At 48.9% G+C, this 20518-nt stretch overlaps 1 protein-coding gene across 7 annotated transcripts in view; it reads left to right on the forward strand.

Moving 5' to 3' along the window:
* ACSL6 (acyl-CoA synthetase long chain family member 6) overlaps positions 1–20518 on the forward strand; it is a 56759-nt gene that overhangs the window by 22633 nt on the left and 13608 nt on the right. For 3 of the 7 annotated variants that reach the window (XM_015246596.3, XM_072957348.1, XM_072957351.1), the window contains 12 exons: positions 49–148; positions 685–863; positions 1835–1867; positions 3224–3275; positions 9603–9676; positions 11154–11231; positions 12695–12829; positions 13221–13355; positions 14618–14713; positions 15705–15777; positions 17818–17906; positions 18655–18771. In XM_015246596.3, coding sequence (XP_015102082.1) covers positions 49–148; positions 685–863; positions 1835–1867; positions 3224–3275; positions 9603–9676; positions 11154–11231; positions 12695–12829; positions 13221–13355; positions 14618–14713; positions 15705–15777; positions 17818–17906; positions 18655–18771 — 1161 coding nt within the window. Of the gene's footprint in view, positions 1–48; positions 149–684; positions 864–1834; positions 1868–3223; positions 3276–9602; positions 9677–11153; positions 11232–11288; positions 11367–12694; positions 12830–13220; positions 13356–14617; positions 14714–15704; positions 15778–17817; positions 17907–18654; positions 18772–20518 lie in introns of all 7 variants that reach the window. The other 4 variants (XM_006212838.4, XM_072957357.1, XM_072957360.1 and 1 more) reach the window with 3 other exon arrangements.

The following is a 20518-nucleotide window of genomic DNA, read 5'->3' on the forward strand; positions in this document are numbered from 1 at the left end:
TCCTGTCTGTTCTGTGCTCCCCCTTCCCCCAACTGTGTGTCTCCACAGTGGATCATCACGGAGCTCGCCTGTTACACGTACTCTATGGTGGTAGTCCCACTCTATGACACGCTGGGCCCTGGAGCAATCCGCTACATCGTCAACACAGGTGAGCCCAACTGCCCCCTCCTGCCACTGGCAGCTAGCCCCCAGACCCCAGCCTCTCAGCTTATGCTGGTTGTCTGACACTGAAAAACACTTTGTTTCCATTCTTGGAGAACCCCGGGGGCTTCCACCTTGGCCCTTGAGTTGGCATCCTGAGTCCAGCTGTCCCCACTTGGACTTCACCTAAAGGCTCCTTCCACAGGGTGGGGCTATCAGGAAGGAGCCTCTACACCAGCCCCCACATAGGCTGCCAACCCTCTGAGTTCTCTTCAGCTTAAGGCAGATACTGGGGGGTGATAAGTAACTCAAGCAGACCTGGAATGTTAGGGCTGAGCCTGAAAAAAGGAATGCTTGGGATCCACCCATGCACTTTCCTCTGCACACAACACATGGCCAATGGTCCATGGCCCACACGGCCTGTCTTACATATTTATTTACACACAAGTATATCATGTGGCCCATGGTTCCACTGCCTGGCACGTGCTGGCCATAGTCACAGCCTGTACCACACGGCCTGACTCTCCTTGCTGGTCCCTGCAGCCGACATCAGCACCGTGATCGTGGATAAACCTCAGAAGGCCGTCCTTCTTCTGGAGCACGTGGAGAGGAAGGAGACTCCAGGGCTCAAGCTGATCATCCTCATGGAACCATTTGAGGAAGCTTTGAAAGACAGAGGGCAGGAGTGCGGGGTGGTAATTAAGTCCATGCAGGCTGTGGAGGTGAGGGTCTGCTTTGGGGCTGTTTACTGGGCCACAGCTGGTTGGCCACCAAGCCAGAGCTGCTGGGTATCTTCTGCCCTAGGATGGGTCTCTTGGGCCATCAAGTGTGTCAGGGCTGAGACAGGGCAGGCTTCACAAGGGCTGGTGCTGGGTTGTGGGGTTGGTACCCACAGGCATCCTCTTCAAGACAGGCAGTTACTGACACAGGCGCCAACAGGCTGCCCCATGGCTGCTCCCACCGCCTCATTTCCAGCTAGCTGTCAGCCTGTCTGAGCCTGAGCACTGTAGACATGAGGTCCAGGAGTCTTGAAGAGGTTCCTACAGATGTGTCCCAGACCCCTAACAGCCAGTAGAACTGATTTTTCTTTGTATGGTCTCCAAAGAGGCATCAGGTTGGTGGCAGCTTGTGGCATGCTGGAGTGACACAGGACATCCTGGCCTCCAGGACCTCAAGCCTTGTTCAGTAGCAGCTGACCTCTACTTTCACTGTGACCACTGGAGCTAGGTCCCTGGGCCCTCCAGTTCTCCTCTTGCCTCCCTATCTGCTCTTAAGTGTACCTGTGGCACCTCTGCCCTCCATGTCTTTAGGGGCCACACCTGCACTGGCAGCCCCCATCTGCCCTTCCAGCCCTGACCATTTACCTGGAAGGCCAGACCACCTAGCCATGCTGTCTGGAACATGTGTCCAGATTAACCGGGTATCTGGAGCCATCTCCCCATTGTGCATGTGCACAGTCCTTAGCCTCTCCCTGGGCCCCAGGCCCTATCTGTGATGTTTGGGTGGCCTAGGCCCAGGCCTGGGTATGTATCTGAGGCCACTGGGGTGATGTCTCCACATGGGCCACGTCTGGGCAGGGAATTCTGGACTCTGGGCTTGGCACAGGAGCAAAGCATACTGTACTGAGTTTATTTTGATTTTTTTTTTATTGATTAGATCTTTTGAGCATTTAAAAGCTGTTTTCCTCTTCCAGGACTGTGGCCAGCAGAATCACCATGTCCCTGTGGTAAGCTTATTCTCCAGCAAGTCTTTACTGAGCACAGTGGTGTGCAGGGCCCATCCTTGCAGACCCCCTCACTATGCACAAGGGTTTGGTAGGGAGGTTGAAGTAGCACCCCTGTGTTAATAAGCAGCTCAGGAAATGCCCCCTCGAAGTGCCCAGGACTTCTGTGGATGAGGGTCCAGTGGGGGACCTGGAACAGGAGTCAGACCTTTGGAAGGGAGAAAAAAGGGCAGCCTGTCCTGGCCACCCTTGAGTCTCCAGTAACTTTTCCTTTGAGAATCCTTATGTTTTCCCTTTCAGTGTAGTGAGCTCTTCAGAGGATGGGCTGGACAAGAGCAGCAGCAGAACAGGAAGTGGCTGCCTTGTGGCATCTGCTGTCTTGGTTTCTCTTTGCTTTGTGAACTTTTCTGTGTGTCATCCCCAAGTGATCCTGTCTGGGCTGAGTCATCAGTGAGGGCCCTCTGAGAGGGGCCGTGTGGGGGCTTTCAGCTTTCTAACCAGGACTCTTGCCTCCAGCCCCCCTCGCACCTCAGCGTTTCCCACTCCCTTCCCATCCCTGTGAACTTCCTCATACTCGGGCCTGAGCAGGTCACATCCCTGCTTCCCAGGGCCTCTCATGGGTAGCCCTTAGTGTGTGCCCACTTCCCACACACTGTGCCCCAGCCTTAGACAACTGCTCTCACACCCTTCAGCCGCCCTGTCTCTTGTGCCTCTATCTGTGTCCAGGGTGGTCCCTCTCCCAGAACACACACTCTTACTTCATCTGGAAAGGTGTGAACTCATGTCAGCTCATGTGGGAAACCATCCTGTACATGCATAGTGGGCTCCTCCCAGCAACCCCAGGACTATGTGTCCAGCACCAGGGCAAGAGTCTGATGTGGAGCACCCTTAGAGTGGGCAGCCCAGTTCCTGGGCTACATCTTCTGTTCCCAAGCCTAATTGCAGACATTTGGGGAAAAGTGGGAAGGAAGGAGGCTCTGGGTCACATCCACTAGAAAGAGATCTTTGGCAGAGGCCTAGGTGTGGTCACTGCAGCCCAGTCTCACTAGAATTCAGCTCAGACTCAGGTCAGGGAGGCTGTAGGAGCAGGTGTGAGGTTGGTGGGACATTGATGTCCATGCCCAGTTAGGTTTCCTTGGCTTTCCTTCCCTTTTCCTGGGAACTTGCCTGCTCACCTTTCTGATGATAGCATGCAGAGCCATACATGTGTGCCAACACACACCTGCATCCTCAAACAGCACACACACACACACACACGGGGAATGCACAGAAGGACTGGCTGGTGGAGGGCCCAGGGATCTTGAGCCCTGGCTGGCCACACTGTGTCTCTTTCAAACACTCCTCTTCTTACCTCTACAGCCCCCGAAACCCAGTGACCTCTCCATTGTGTGTTTCACAAGTGGCACGACAGGTAAGCAGAGGCTCCCAGCTCACAGCCAGGGCCACCTGCACCCTTCCCTGGCAGCCCTGGCAGGGTGACCGCAGGGGTCTCTGGTGACTTCTGTGGGATCGGCTGAGCCTTGTCCTGTACCTGGGTTCCAGATGCTGGGTCCTTACTGCTGCTCCCAGTGGCCAGCACAAGGCAGCATGGTGTGGCTAGATGTGAATGGACGGTGTGGACTGGGAGGTCCAGGGTGGGAGGGTGCTGTAAGCTTCCCAGAGCTGGGGCCAGGGGCGGACTGGGCAGCTGGTCACATCATTCCTCTGTGTGAAGGGGTGCTCACCCCTCTGTCTCCTGCCCCTGCCTGGCCTTTGTGTCAGGGACTGAGGAAGGAGTGTGGGGTTTGGTGTCTGAGAGCTTGGTTTTGAGTCTTAGCCTCCACCACTTTCTGGGGGATCTATGAATCAACCACTTAACTTCTGCACTGCCACTGTCCCCAGTTTCTCACCTGTGATGAGGGTGGTTAAAGGTGCCAAGTAGACGATGGGAAGGTGTGTGAAAGGGCAGGACAGATGCTCTGCAGCTGGGGGCTGGTATCTCACGGGCAAGGCTGTCAGAAAGAGGACCGGCAGAAATGACGCACTCCTTGCCTGGTCTGACAGAGGAGCATGTGTATGAGCATCAGTGGGAACAGCCAAGGAAAGCTTCCTGGAGGAGACAGAAGGCACCTGGGGACCACGGCCATAGGCACAGCACTCTGCAGTTTGCAGTGCCCTGTTCACCCTATCACTGTGCCACTGGGCCCTGAGCATGGCCTTTGAGGCAAGCAGGGGTGGGGACTGTCTGAGGGAACCCCAGCAGCACGTGGAGGCAGAGGGCTTGTGTCCTGTTCTCCCACCTCCCAACACACTACTCTTCCCATTGCTGCCCGTGCATCTCATCTGACGACTCAGGAAGTTACTTGCCTTTGTCCTGAAAAGGCAAGAGGTTTCCAGCCTCTTTTTCCATACCGAGGACTGGCCTTCTCTGATGACAGCTTCTGATGGGCAGTGGAATTGGGCCCGCCACACCTTCCACAGATGCAGCCTCTAAGGCATTTAGCAGATCCTTGACCTGTCCCACAGGCAGGACTGTCCTTCTGGGTGGATCATGGTAAACATGACTATTGGATTGAGATGATTTTTGCCATTAACTCACATGGGTTTGAGAATTTCCACCATACTGCTAAAACCCTGTTGGAAGAAAAATAACACATCTCTTGCTGTCCAGAAGCTGATATCCAGAGCCAACCCAGAATTCAAAAGTGCCCTTCAGGTGTATGTTGCTTTTTCTCACGAGTTTCATGACGTGAAATTTTGGTGACATGTCCCTCCACCCTGGGTTTGGGATGGGTCACTACTGTAGCCTTGGCCTTTAGCTTTGGACCTTTGCTGTCCAAGAGTGCCCTCAGGCTTTTAATAAGTCACTTAGTCACAGACGCTGCCTCCGTATCTGGAACAGAACTGACTCAAAAATGTGCTGTTTCCCAGCTGGGGTTGGCAGGCCTCGTGTCCAGTGCTTTTGCAGATGATGGAGTCACAACTGGAAGCTGAGCCATCCTGCCCAAGCTGTGTGTGGTGGAAGCAGGATGCATGGAGCCTGGAAAAGAGGTTGTTATTTAGTGCCCAAGCCTCACACTCCAAAGGTGTGCCTGGTGCCAGGGCAGAGCTGGGGAGTGAGCAGGCCTTGTGCCTGGTGTCACCCCACCTGGCTGCACACTTGGATCTCCTTGGCATTAGCCTGAGCCTGCACTGTGCCTCTGGTAGCCATCCTCTAGTCCAGCACGCCACAGCCACAGACACAGCTTCCCTTCCATCAGTGTCCTGGCTCCAGCTTCATCAAGAGTCATATTCTTTCAGTGGGGAAGATGGAAAATATGATCTGAACCTGACATTGGATTCATGATTCCGGTGGAATCATTCTGGGAAGATTTTCCTTTTGGTGTATTATGGGAATATCTGTGGAGATTCCCAGAATAAGCCAGTACTTTGGAGCCCTAGTCAGGCCAAGAAGGCCCTGGAGGAGGTGAGAGCTTGGGGTTTGTCTGTACTCAGGGATGGCTAATGGGTGAGAATGTGGTTGGTTGTTCATTTCAGAATAACCATCAGCTGGACTGGAATCTAAACCACCACCCCCAAATAAAAGATAATTTGTGGGTATAACATAGTCCAGTTTGGGGAACTGGGCCCCATGAATGATAGCTCAGATGTATCCTTGAGTTCATGTACCTTCTCTTCCCAGAGAAGAAAATACAGTGGTCTTTAAAAACATGTCCTGCTGAGTCTATGTGTTTTCAGCATTCCTGTTGTAATTTATGTAGATTCATTCATTCACCTCATTTGTTGACTATCCTCTATGCATCAGACCTAGTGTTGGAGGCTGAGGACACAGGGATGGACATGACGCAGCCCTGCCCTCATGAGCTCACAGCTCATGTCATGAGACAGTTCAGTACAATGTGGCATCCCAGGGTGCATGGAATACTAGGCCACCAAGAGGCCAGGACAGCGGGACAGAAGGGATTCTCAATCTAAGCAGAGTCCCGAAGGATTGGTAGCTAGAAGAGAAGAGGATGGGCATTCTCAGCAGAGGGAACAGTGTGTGCAGAGGATCGACAGCAAGAAAGAAAATGTTTCTTTGAGAGAGAGTTGACTAAGGAAAAGAGAGGTCTGGTTGCAGGGCCTGGGAACCCTGGCAGGAGAGGAATGATAGGGGTAGGAGTTCCAAATAAAGGCTGAGCAAGAGCAGCCAGAGAGGCTAGAGGAGAATAGAACCTGTCAGCATTGTCACGTGGCTGCGCTATACCATAAGACATTGCCACAAAAATACTCACCGGTGCTCTCGGCGAAGGCTCATCATGGGATGGAGGCCAGAAGCTGATTGTGGTGAGCTGAGTAAGGGGTGGGAGATGAGGATGTCAATTCAGTAAGTATGGACAACTCTTGCAAGAAGCTTGGCTATGTCACCAAAAGGCACACTCCAGAGTGTTCCTAGCAACACTTTGAATAGTCACAATCTGGAGACAACTTAAATGCCCATCAGCAATAGAATGGTATGTCAACAAACAGAAAAGGATACCTCTATGTCGAGTCAAAGAAATCAGGTGCAAAATGTCATATGATTTCTTTTGTTTAAAATGACAAAACACAGTAAAGGACTCTGGTTCCAGAAGTCAGGATAACGGTCACCTTCCAGGATAACGGTGCCCTGGAATGCTGATGATGTTATGTTTCTTGTTCTGGGTGCTAGGGGCCCAGGTAAGTTCACTTTGAAAAAAGTCTATTGAGCTGTACACTTATTTGAGCACTTTTGTATATGTATGTTATACATAAGAGAGTGTTTATTTTTTTAAAAAAGAGAGATTAGCTGTGAAGGGATTACAGAGAGCGAGAGTGGCAGCTGCCGGGGGCCATGGGGTTGAGGGAGGTGGGGTTTTTGTTGTTTTCCTGGAAATACCTGGAAGTGTTTCTTATGGTTGAGAGGGAGCCACTGGAGGTAGAGGAAAGGGAGGTGATGCTCAGTGGAGCAAAGCCCCCAAAACTTTGGTTTGGGTTGGGGGAGAGAGGAGGCCTCCAAGTACCAGAAAGAGATGCACCCCACCCAGGGGACAGAGGGAGGAAGAGTGGATTCTGGGGGCCCTCCTCTGTGGAGTAGAAGTCAGGGTCATGGCCTGAGGGTGAGGGGTGTCCTGAATAGACCTGAGTCTAGGGGCACTGTGTGACAGTTTCTGTAAAGAGTCCCCCTCTGGGGCTAGAGACCATGAGCCTCTTGCCTCCCAACTGGGACCTGAAAGTCTCCTCCCAGGGTTTGTTGTCAACATTCACTTCTCCTTTATCTCTTGGCACTTCTCTTGAGATTCTCAGACCATCTGTCCTTAGGTTATATTACGCATGAGCAAGTCGGCCAATCTAGCAGATCTAAAGCTGTATAGCATAGGACAATATTTTGTGACAGATCTGTTTTTATACTTAATGTTTGGGGGATGTTCCTTTAAAAATTCCAGTATTTGAGAATCCACAGGTGAAAATTTCCAGGTGATACTCTCAGAATAGTTGGTGGGCCTGGGGACTCTGTGGGATTTACACATAGGAGACAATTCAGAGAAATTTCTTAATATGGGCCTGTGTTTGAGAATGGAAGAACAAGCAGAGGTAAAACAGATACCACAGACCTTCTTTTCAAAAGGAAGGTATTTTAGCAATCATATTTAACATTCTTTTTACAAAATGTAATTTAAAAAATCCTGTAACTTTCTGTGTCTCCAGAATCACCTCCGTGATTTGCAGTATGGGTGTAGGTGCCTGAGCACATGTTAAAACCCTGTCCACCACACATCTTGGTCAGACAGAGATGGTGCCATTACTGATACTTGTCTCTGGCAAATGGGTCACCAGTAAATTGAGCAAAAGGGCCTTAAGGGATATAATGATGAGAGCAACTTTATTTTTATCTCCATCTGTTCCTTTAAACGTTCTCAGTGTGGGTAGTTCTTAGTCTGCCCCTGGATAAAATCTTTAAGCATCTCCTGCCTTTTCTGGTCACTCTCAGAAAAGTCCCCTGAGACACGGACACGGTCTCAGTTCAGAATTACAAGTTTCAGTCCACAATAGCAACTGGCTGCAGGCTTGGTGGGGAAGACATGGTCTGGCTTCCTCTCTTCCTTTCTGATGGTCCTCCTCCTCCGCCAGCTTGCTAATGAAGGTTTCTGTTCTCTCCCACCAGACAGAAGTGGGGAGGGAGAATGAGTCAGTGGGAAAGGAAAGCTGGGAGATGGTTTGGGGCAAACATTTACAGCGCACTCTCTGTTTCACGGACGCTTGGAAGAGTTCTCCTGATACAGACAGTGCCCCTCCTTTGTCTGCTCCCTACTCCACTTCAGCTTCTGTGTCAGGTGTACACTCTATTGCTCCTACCCTGATTTTGTGGGGAAATGGACCTGTGGACAAGATTCCTTTTTAAAGCACCGTTCCCATCACCACTCAGTGTTCCTTCTGCAGACTCTGTATCCAGTTCCTGAGATTTATTGGTTTTTTTTTTTTTTTGTAGCCACATCCTTTTTCCCCTGTCTCATCTGTAGGGAACATGACTGGGTTCTTCAAGTAATCCCAATGAAGGCTGAGTTAGCTTGGATTTAAGATAGGGATTGGGAGAGAGGACCCCTCATTCCTCCCCTTTTGATGGGCTCTAGAACTCAGCATAGCTGTATCCAAAGAAATCCTCCTCACAAATTCTCCCTCATTCATTCATAGTCTCTCTCTCCCTCTCTCTTTGTTATTGAGGTGAAATTCGCATATTTTGAAGTGAACAATTCAGTGGCGTTTACTACAGTACTCTCTTAATCTCTACTCAGTCCTTTTGTTACCTCTTTCTGGGTGAGGCTTGCAGTTTGTACATTGGTGTCTTTGATATTTCTTGGGTAAGTTCTGCACATGATCTGGCCCCTCGCTGTTGGAGTTTTGCAGCTATAGTATCTTCTGCCTCAGTGGAAACTTCTAATTTTAATATCTTTTGCCCGTGACTTATGTCCTTAGGCCTTATAGAAGCCCTATGAGGTTGGTGTCACTGTCCCTACTTTACAGGTTAGGAAACTGAAAGCAGAAGTTTCCAGTGTTATGCTGACAGTGAGGGGCAAGGCCAGGATCTGAGCCCAGTCAGATCTGTCCAGCAGCAGGGCCGGTGTTGTATCCACCCTCACGTGAAATGGTGACCACACAGCCTCCCCCCTCCACCCAGCCTGCTGTGCCCTCAGTCCCCGCCTGGCCTCTGTCCTCTGAGCCATCCTAGAAGCCCTGGGCTTCCTCACAAGCAATAGTAAAAGGTCGTGTCAAGACAAAGCGAGAATACCCATGTTCCATCTGTGCTAATGAGCAGGCCCGCAGGGCCGCCCCCAGCACTCTGGACCTCCAGCCTGGCCTTAGCACAGCTGGCCGCTGGGTTCTGAGGACTAGAGCTGCTCAGACCCAGAGAACTGAGTAGGTCACTGGTGCATGTAAGGAGACGGGGGGCCGAAAGTCCGTACTCCCTGAGGGAGGCAGAAGGGAAAGCACAGGCCGCAGATAGCCAGCCCTCCAGGCCTGGGGTCACCCCACCTGTGCAGTTGTCACCTGCCTTCTGGTCTCAAACATCTTGGAACCTCATGGTGGGCTTTGAGTGTCTACAGGATGAAGGTCCCTGACACAGCAGTCCTCTGCCTGGGACTCTGAAGGTGGCTGTGGACAAAGGCCAGAGGCTTGCGTGGACAGTGCTAGGTGTCTGGGACTGCTCAAGGGGTGGCCCCTGGGCTTCTAACTAATTCTCCTTCTTGCTCTCTCCTTTCAGGGAACCCAAAAGGTGCGATGCTCACCCATGGGAACGTGGTGGCTGATTTCTCAGGCTTTCTGAAAGTGACAGAGGTGAATAAAGTAGACTCACTAATGCAAGTGTCTCTTGAGGACACCTTAAGCCTCAGAGGCTTTTTGTGTTTCCTTTTTTCCCCTGATATAATCTGGAATGCCTTTCACAGGCAGGAGTTTTTGTTCTCATTGGAGCAGCCCCAATTTCACAGGCACTTTGAACCCTAAACACTGAAATGACCCATACCTGATAAATATTCAGCTGATTTCTAAGAGTGCTAAGGTCCCAGAAAGAAAAATGTGGAAACTTAGTTCTCATTTTTAACTTCAATAATTGAGATACCTGTGGTTTTACATGTACCTTCATTTAGAAGTTAATCCTTAGTAACTTGTTTTCCCAAGTAAGTCAGAGTTTAATTCAGTCATTTTGTGTTTAAGGACTCCTAGCGTCTGAGAAACAGTGACAGTTGCTAATTTTTAAGGCTGTACTAAAAAAGGTAAATCTAAAATGAAAAAAATCTTGATATCTTGGCCTGACAAAAGCATGTTAGCATTTTTAACCAGCTAAGAAAGGAGGACCTTTTCCCGCAAGTGGTGAGTATCTGAATGCACCTTTTCATATCAATTAAGCTTTTTCTCCATTGTGGAAAAAAAATCACTCTCCACATTCACACCAAATGCCATTACGGAGCATATGCCCACGCAGTTATATGTTTGGGTATAACCCTGAGAGATGGTTGGTAGCTGAGCCAGGCCAGGAGCCATGAGCAAGGTTCCCAGGGCTTGTCCAAACTCACCTGAAAGCCAGCCGAGCAGTGAAGACCTCTGAAAGAGGGCAGAGAGCAGGGAGGGCAGCCCAGGGGAGCTCGTCCCTGAGCAGAGCACAGTGGCCAGAGCAGCCCAGTCGCTGAGGCCGGTCCCATCCCGGGGACTGGGATCCTTCTTGGCCTTCCCCTTTAAGGCCCTGTTCCCAGGCCACAGCCCTCTGCCCAGGGCATACAGTCCCTAGTAGGCAGACCTAGGGTTCTCTGGGCCCCTTTCTCTGGAAGGACTAGAAAGTGCCGACCATTCGAGACCTTCTGTGCCCAGGTGGCCCAAAGACACTGGTGAAATGGGGCCTGAGGCAGACCCTTCAGCCGTGGGGAGGAGGGGGCGAGCCGGGCTGGCCCTGAAGACTGTGAGTGAGGGGCAGGCCCTCCCAGAGGAGACTTCCCTGCGGAGCCCGACTCCGCTGGTATATGTGTGCTTCAACTGGCTCTTTGCTTCTGCAGATAACCTAGACCCACTGGCGCTTCGACCTAACACTCCGCTTCCTACGCTGCCCTGTTTTTTCTTTCTGCACCTTCCATCTTCCTCTCTCATTTTTCTCTCTCTCTCATCTCATGTCTCTCTCTCTCTGTCTCCCCCTCTCCCCACTGCCCTTCCCCTCTTCCTGTTTGCCCCTCCAGGTCATTTTCTCTTTATTGTTTTATGACTCTCTTGTCGTCTTCCTGTCAGTGTTTCTTTCCTTTCTGTCTCCCATGCCCGGCACCTGCAGAAAGTGATCTTTCCGAGACAGGACGATGTGCTCATCTCCTTCCTGCCTCTGGCTCACATGTTTGAGAGAGTCATCCAGGTAAGACGCCCGCCTGACTGACCGGGCCTTGCCTGGGCTCCTTCTGTTTTCTTACAGAGTCAGTGGGCTCCCACTTGTGCGGATGTGCACATTTCCTATTTGCCTTTAGCACACATGTTTGAGCGAATGGTGCAGGTAAGGCCCTGGCTTCAGGGAGGCACAGGGTGTGCCCAGAACCCAGAACCCTATCACAGTGTCACTTGTCACTGGTGGCATGAAGTAGAACCACCCTGTCCTCAGAAGGTGCCACATGGGTCAGAGGACCTTGTCCACCCCACCTGTGCCACCTAGGAGCACTGCTCCAGGGAACACCCAGGCCTGCCTTGTCTCACCTGCGGACATATCTTGGCTGAGAGAGACCCTGGCTGACAGCATCTGTTTAGAGAGCGTTGCAGCTCTGCAGAAGTGCTTTCCCATTCAAACTCTGTGCGGTATGGCTCCAATTATGGCCAAAACACCTATATTCCATAACTTCTGTCACTCACAAACCCCTACAAAAGAAAACAAGACAATAAAGTTGGGGAATCAAACTGTCATGGCCCCTCCTCTGGCTGTAGATGGGACTGGTATAATGATTGGCTCTGGGACAGGCCTTGTGGGGACGAAAAGGGAATGGAGGAGTCCACACAAGGTTGTGGGGACAAAGAATTCCCCATGTGTGTGTGTCACTTGAGGGACCAGCCTGTGCACAAACTGTCTTCAGAGTCTCTCCTGTTTTGCCTTAGGCATGATCTAGTATATCTGGGCATGCTTTCCAGCTTTCCAGACCTGGATTCGAATGCCAGCAGTTACTGTGAACTGGTTTTGTGACTCTGGGCCAGTCCCTTTACCTTTCTGATCTTTGTATTCTTTATCTGTAAAATGGAGATTAGAAATAGTCTCTACCTTACAGGGCTGCTCTGAGCATTGAAGAAAGGAGCATATACTAGGCCCCTGACATACTCCTAGTAGCAACCAGCCAGGCTTCCCTTCAGCCTCCCACAGCCGACATTAGCAGCATTTCCAGTACTTGTGGGCACTGCAATCCTCCAGAGTCACTGAGGTATCCCTGGGGAAGTCCACAGGCACTCTGAGACATGGAGCAGACACACTGACAGGATTTGGTACAGCTCAGAGACCTGTCCCTGCTCCAGGGAGGCCCCTGTCCAGGGTTTGGGAGTAAGCATGAAGGGGCAGGCACCAGTGAGCCTGGTGGCTCCAACATGTCCCGAAGGCTCAGGATTCCACTCTGTCTCCTGCTTCTTGTCTCCGTTTCTGAATGGGACTTAGTGGGAAGGTGGTGAGATATGGGTGTGGGGGGAGTGTCACCTCAGATGGCATTCTTCAGAGTCCCATGGCAGCAGCCAGAGCTGGGTCAGGGGGTCATGGGCGCCCTGCACATAGGGCAGAGCTTTGCACAGCTCTGGACTGCAGCAGGAGTGACCTCCCTGAGGGACTACCCGCTTCCTGTCCTTTTCCTCCAGTCTGTCGTCTACTGCCATGGAGGGCGCGTGGGCTTCTTCCAGGGAGACATCCGCCTGCTCTCGGATGACATGAAGGCTCTGTGCCCCACCATCTTCCCTGTGGTCCCACGACTGCTGAACAGGATGTACGACAAGGTGAGCCCTGCAGGGAGTCTGGCCAGGCTGAGGGGCACACACTGCTTGCAGGGACGGAGGGTGGAGCCCCAGGCAAGCTTTTTACACCTCCACCCCTAGGTCCTGGAAGTCACCTGCTCTGTTGTATTCCCTGATTCTCACCCCTCCTCCTGGATTCTTCCTAGTCTCCAAAACCCTGACTGGGACGCTTTTTCAGGAACCTCTTTCCCTGCACCATGCCTAGACCTTGGTAGTGTTCACCTTTAACTGAATGTCACACGTTCAGTGACCTCCTGCAGGGGCAAAGACAGAGTGTGGCTTCTCTGCTGGCCACTTTGGGCCTTCTTCCTGTGGGTATGTCTAGAGGTGGGACCTGCAGGCCTGACAGCTGTTTCCAATTTCTGTTCCTCAGATCTTCAGCCAGGCAGACACACCACTGAAGCGCTGGCTCCTGGAATTTGCAGCCATGCGTAAACAGGCTGAGGTCCGGAGTGGAATCATCAGGAATGACAGCATCTGGGATGAACTCTTCTTCAATAAGATTCAGGTATGAACATGAACAAGTGATTATAGAGTGACACCTAAGTCTCCAGTGGGTGACCTTACAGAGAATTAGAGAAGTTCATCTCAGTAGCCTGTAGTCTTATCAAATTGTAACTTATTTGCTAATGAAATCAAAGGTTAAGCTACCATTGAAATTTTGAAGGACTCATTTTTGTTCTTTGGAGATGTGTTATATTTGCCAAAGGCAACCAGCAAGAAGGACTCCTAAGTAAGTTCCTTGACCTCTACAGAAATGAGGGCAACTTTGCCACCTCTACCTCCAGGTCCTGAGGAGCCCCTGGGGTTCACCAGGGAGCTTGTGGACCCAGAAGATTCTTTTGGCCCTCCCTATAGCCTTGGCCACCCTGATTTTCCAGCTGCACAAGGTTCTAGCCAGATGGCCAAGAATCTTCTTTCCCTTCCTGCTTCCCATCCCTTCACCCTCTTCCAAAACAAACTGATTATGCATTACTCATTTCTGTATCTTCACTAAAGTTTTCAAGCTCTGCATTACTCAAAGAATTTGTAGTTAATTTGTAGCATTGTTTTTTCTTACTACTTTATTTTTAGCTGTGAAAATTGATATTTAAACCTTATTGGCTCAACTTACAAAGTGTTAAAAAAATTTTTTGTCCTTGGCAGTGCATAGTCAATAGTGCATGATATTGATTTAGAAATGAAAAAGCCCATGCCATTAAGGCGGAAGTGGGAATAAATTGCCCTAAGTAATTGTTTTGGATGCTTGCAAATGATGGGAGAGTGAGGGAACAGCTGTGTCTTCTATGGAAGGGAGAACCAAAACTACAGAATGCCGCACAGATTAATGGCCCTTATTCTCAAAAGATGTGTCCATATTGTGCATTGGATTGCAAAAGATTTGCAGATACTAACTACTATATATAAAATAGATAAACACACAGGGAACTATAATCAATATCTTGCAGCAACCTATAATGAAAAAGAATATGAAAACAAACATATGCATGTATATGTATGACTGAATTATTATGCTGTGCACCAGAATTGACACAACATTGTAAACTGACTGTACTTCAATAAAACAACAACAAAAACTGATGGGGTTGATTCCTTTGGAAGAAGAAGGGACTTCCTCAGCTCTTGTGAAGTCTCAGGCCGCCTTTCTGATCCCTACCTTTGGGTCCAGGGAGGGTACAATTGTTGAATGTTGACTTTGGGTGAGGCCCAGATGGGCTACATGCTGCCTTTAGCAGCACAGGCTTTGCCAGGCTCTCTGTCTTCCCACAGGCCAGTCTTGGTGGGTGTGTGCGGATGATCGTTACTGGAGCAGCCCCTGCATCACCAACAGTCCTGGGATTCCTCCGCGCGGCTCTCGGGTGCCAGGTATTGCCTTTGTATGGCCTTCCCTGTGGGTAACGCAGTGTGTGTTAGGACAGGCAGGAAACACATTATACCCTCTGTGGTACAGAAAGAGATCCTGGGGGCAAGATTTTTGTGGGTTAAAAGCTCCCTCCTCTGAAAATGTAAAATCCCTGAGTTACTGAAAGCCAAGATAGCCTTGTGACTTTCTGGAGAGCCCAGGTATGTATCCACTCTGGGAAAAATCATCATCAATGTGCTGGAGAACCTCTACCACGCCTGTAACAGCATCTCTGCATTCACCAGCCTGCAGAATGTCTCCCAACCCAGAGAAGGAACACAAAGGAGAGGAACGAAAGTTCACTTACGTGCTTCTATTTGATTCAGTAGGTTTTATCACTGCTAAAAAATTCATTCCTTCATTTATCCATTCAATTAATATTTATTAAATTCCTACATATGCAGAGGATAGTAACATTGTTGTGACTGGTGGGTTTTAAGTAAAGTAGGCACATCTACTTCATAAATGTGCATGCTTAAATTTTATTCTTTAGAAGCCATAGACTTCTTAAATTGACCTCCTATTCTGCACGAACATGGCCTGATTGCTCCTAAAGGTCTCCCACATGGTCTGCCCACGGGGCTCTGAAGGGGAGTATCTTACAGAGACAAAACCTTTAGCACACTGTTAAGTACTTATTTTTAATACATATTATTCAAATGAAAAACAGAGTCAGTGGTTGAAAATAGGTTGGAAATCCTTACCCCAAACCACATAACCTTACCTACTAACTGTCTGTGGTAAAAAACAGCACTTCTTCCAAGCAAAGTAGCCACACCTGTCGTCTGTGTTCAGCTTCACCTGGAGTTTCCTACCTCCCAGGCACCTGCTCTCCCACTGTCCCCAGCATGGAGCACCCAGATGTCAGTGGGCGGTTAACTGGCTGAAAAGGGCAGCCAGTCAGCTGCAAGAGGGTGTGTGCCTACAGGGTGGATTTCCATGTTTTGCTTAAAGGTTTATGAAGGTTACGGCCAAACAGAGTGCACAGCTGGATGTACCTTCACGACACCCGGGGACTGGACCTCAGGTAGGACCAGCTGGAGATGTGGGAATGAGTTAGAATAGCAGGCTCCAAAACTTCCTAATGGGAAGTATATTTACAAGGGCACTTAGGAAATAGCAAAAGAAATAGAAGAAAAACAGTGATGGTGGCTGTGTCTCTGTTTGTAGCATTATGGATCTGTTGCTTTCTTTGTTACAAATTTTTGTATTTCCTACTTTTTTTGGTATATTCCTATTTTGTAGATAAAGAGAAGTCATGTTTGAAAAAAGAAGGAAGAAGTGATCACAAAATACACCTCCAGGTGGAAAATGCTTATAATGTCAATATGTTGGATTTTATAGTTTTGAAATACCACACAGTCTTGCTTATAGTCATTTTAGAATGAAGGAAGCAGGCTATGAATTGGATATGATTTAGGAAGGAGAGACAAGTTCATAGCAGCCAATGCACTGTTTCTTAAAGGGCCATTTCAGGGGCCCTTTGGGACTGTGTCTCCTGTGATAGCAATGTCTATAAGGCAGCGGTAACCTCAAAACAGACCAGCCACTATTCACACCCTCATTCTGGAGAGACTCATCTTTCAGGGCAAGGAGGAAGAAACAGGTAGCCCACGTATGATCCATCACCAAATTTAGACCAAATACTGGAAGAATCTAAAAAACATTCACCAAAGGATTTCTTCAAGATATCAACTTCCTCTGTAAGCCTGGGTCCACCCCTCATGCTTAAATTTGCTCAACTACAAACCAGAAAACTTGGGGTGATGTGCAGAGAAAAGAAATATGCTCAGTAATGCGATACTATTTTCCGAGCACCTTGAGGTAGTCAGCAGAAACATGATAGGTTGATTCTAAGTTGAAAGCCCATTTGGCCAAGTCAAGTACAGAAGCATTTTTTTTCCTGAGTTTTTATCTCTTTAAATTCTAGCTGAATAAACCTTATTTTATATATGAATTTGATCTCTCTACCACTGGCAGATTTACTACAAGGACTATCTTCTGAGTTCCTGGCTCATTAGCTTTTTTCTTACTGCTGCCATCATATTTACTGATAGCTCACACCTATCCCTTTCCTTTTGGACACTCTCTTCCCCCTTATGTTATCCTTTATATTCTCCTATGTAAGACTTTTGAGGTTTTGCTTTTTCAATGTCTCCTTACTAAAAACTTGCAAATGCTTTGGTTATGAGAAGATAGGTATCTTTGTACAATATTGTAAAAGATCTGGCAGTCTCTCATTTAAAAGAGAAACAAAAGTGTCACAGTCTCTTCTTTCATCTACGTGGCTCACTTTTTTTTCAGAACCTTGGCCAGCGCCTGCCTAACACTCTTCCACCTTGCCAGCTGAATTGTGTAACAACCACAGACAATTACTAGAAAATGACTTAGATATAATTTTGTGGTTGGAGTGTATAAGACCAAGAAAATTTGAAGTCTTTTTTTGGGAGAGGGGGATGAGTTACCTCATCCTTGTTTTCTATTCCTTTGTCACTCAAAGTGTAGGGTGTAGCCCAGAAGCATCGGCCTCACCTGGATGCCTGTAAGAAATGTAGACTCTCAGGCCCCATCCCAGAGCCTACTGAATCGAATCTACATTTTTAACAAGAATTCTAGACGATTACTATGTACATTAATCTACAGTCTGGTGACTCGAAGAAAAGATGATGACTGTATTTTATGATCCCCAAACCAAGCCGTGTGATCTGAAGATGGGGGAAATGGTTTAATCATAAAAAAAAATTTATTATTAAAAATCCTGACTGTTTTGTTGATGTGGGTATGAGCCTCCTCACGGACCCTGTGCAGGTTGGTGCTGGGCCAGGCGTGCCTGTCCATTTCTTTAAGAATGATATGTAAAACAAAGGCCCAGGAAGGGTTAGTCTCTCCTTTCTCCAGAACTCTATCATCAGTGCTTGCTTGTGACAGACGCCCATTTAAAGATGTATTGCTTTCCATCCCTAATTCCGCACTTTGACCACTTGAGGGGTTGTACGTGGCATGGAGCATCTTGGGTGCTGAAATTGATCTGAACACTGACAAATGCCGTATTGCTCTGGTGTTCTAGGACACGTAGGGGCACCTCTGCCCTGCAACCATATCAAGCTCGTTGATGTCGAGGAACTGAACTATTGGACCAGCAATGGAGAGGGAGAGGTAAACTCAAGCATTTAGCCATTCATGTCCATGGATGCTATACATGTAGTGAGTAAAAGAAAAAAAATGTAATGGAGTTGTTTTCCTTCCACCTTATGCATAAAGTCATTTATATTACTGATTAATTTGACTCCACTGAATTGCACATTTCCTCTCCACTTTATGGAGAAACCAACCCCCAAGGCTGGGACTGCACTGGTCTAAATCAAGATTCGGGATTCCTAAACCTTAAAAAAATGTATTATTATTTTTTCCTTAACTGGCATGACTTGCTGCTTCATGTCTGTCCAAGCAGAAACATGACCATTTGCAAATAAGCCGGATGGGGTAGATAGAGCTGGCCTGTGCTTGTTCATTCCGTGGGAGCAGATGGGAAAGCTCAGTGCCTGGTCACGAAGCAGGGGCTCAGGCATCTCTGGTAGAATCTGCCAGTCATCAGTATCGGATGAGACCCCATCCAGTGCCACCCAGAAGCACATACTGAAGGCCACTGGGTTCCTAAGGAAGAAGGGACTGCAGAGGGGGGCCCGAGGTGGCCAGGGCAGAGAGGCAGAGGGAAAGGATGCTGCATGAGAGAAGGCAGTTCAGACCACTGGGGGCTATTCCTGTCCTCTGTTACCATCACTGTGGTCTCCTCAGTGGATCCCCTGAGGGATCATGTATATTTTTCTACACACATCTCGTGACAGCCTCACATCAGGGTTCCTTATGCTGTGGGCTGAGAGAAACCCAGTGTTTGTCCCTGCAGATATGTGTGAGAGGACCAAATGTGTTCAAAGGTTACTTGAAAGATCCAGAGAGGACAAAGGAGGCCCTGGACAGCGACGGCTGGCTTCACACGGGGGACATTGGGAGATGGCTGCCGGTGCGTATGTTTGGAACCACAGAGCTGCAAACGTTTTGGTGGTGGAGGGTGTCTGATCCTATTCACTCCTGAGGCAGGAGTCTTCTTTATGTCTTTCCTGACGGTTTGTCATTCTGGAATACCTCTGGGAATTGGGAGTTTCTTCCTTACTGTGTCCCCAAAGCTTCCTCCTCCATCCTCCTGATGAAGGTAACAGGGATCTTTGAGGAGCACAGAGCTGGAGTTTGAGACCCACTCCCTACCCTTAATTGGTTTCCAGTGCTGTGGAATCTGATGGGTGAAGCACAAGGAGCAGAGGATTCATAGCTCTAGGAGATTCGAGACAGGCAGAGCCTGGGAGCCCGTGGACTCTGGCTCCTAGATGAGAGGTGGCACCGAGTGATGTGAAAAGCTTGGAGCTGGGCAGGAGAATGCCGAAGTTCCTTTGTCTCTGCTGGCAGCTGCTCTCATGACCTTGAGCAAAGCTTCCATCCCTCTCTGGGGCTTTGGATTGACTCACTTGTAGAATAATAAAGTAAGGCTACATGGCATTCTTTGGCTGTGCCCCACAACTTATAGCCAAAGCCAGTTATGGTGTCTCGTTTTGTCATTTGTAAAATGGAGGTAATCACATTCTTACCTCTGTGGTCATTGTTGAAAGGAATAAATGAGATTATACCTATAGAGCATTTAGCACAATGCCTGGCACATAGGAGATGCTCAGGTGAAACTATGACCAGAAAAAGGCTCTATCACTGAAACCAAGAGCCCCTCTGTCTGATGCAGCTCACCCCAGGGACCTCTCCCGTGTCTCTGGGAAATTGCTAAGGTTTGGGTTGAACATTCTGAGATGTTGAGTTTGTCGGGCACATGAACAATGTTGAACCCTCTAGGGGCCCTCTGGGCTGGCGAGCTGAGTTTCCCATGCTTGGAACTGTGCATCACTCCTGCAGCAGACATGGATGTATCCCCAGTATGTGCCCTGGGCCAGGGACTCTGCTCAGGAAAAGACCCATTCTTAGACAGTTCCCAACCCAATGTGATGGGCATGAGCCGAGGGCCATGCTGGGTCTGAGTCTCAGGATATAAGTCCTTTTCTGTGGGGAGAGGAGAGAGTGGGAAGCAGAGTCAGGGCAGGATTAATAGTACCTGCTAAGTAGAGAGACATTACAGGTGTGAGGCAAGCAGTTCTAACTGAGGGCCCACAGGTGTGGTGGAGGGAGGCTGGAGAAGCAGCGGGGCCTGGGACGCTGGCACAGGGCAGATTGTCCCACCAGTTAACAAAGCCTAGGCTTCAACCCTCACTTGCAGAGGTCCCTTTGAAGCCTCTACTCTTTGATTTTATATTATTTTTCTTAAAGAGGGGGCTTCAGAATTGGAAAAAAGTCTCAAAGTCCCACAAACCCCTGGATCTGCTGCTGGTGCCCTGAAACTTGGATGAAACCACTCACCTTGCAGGATATCGTGCGTTGCAAGTAAATTAATTCATGTGACACACCTAGTGTTATGCTTGAGCTCAGAGCCCAAGACAGTAGGCAGTTAGTCTGTGGGAGTCAATTTTTTAAAATTACTGTTATTTTGGAATAGTGTTAGATAGATCAAGGAAAAGGTGTAAGCTTCTGATCCAGAAAGACCTAATTCAAATCCTGGTTTTCTCACTTCCTAGCTGTGTGGCTTTGGAGGAGCTAAGTGACCTCTCTAATTCTCACCTTCACTGTCTATGAGGTGGAGGTGACGATACCCAGCTCATGGGGTGTCACAAGGACTA

This window comes from Vicugna pacos, chromosome 3 (assembly GCF_048564905.1).
Source record: "Vicugna pacos chromosome 3, VicPac4, whole genome shotgun sequence".
Lineage (NCBI taxonomy): Eukaryota > Metazoa > Chordata > Mammalia > Artiodactyla > Camelidae > Vicugna > Vicugna pacos.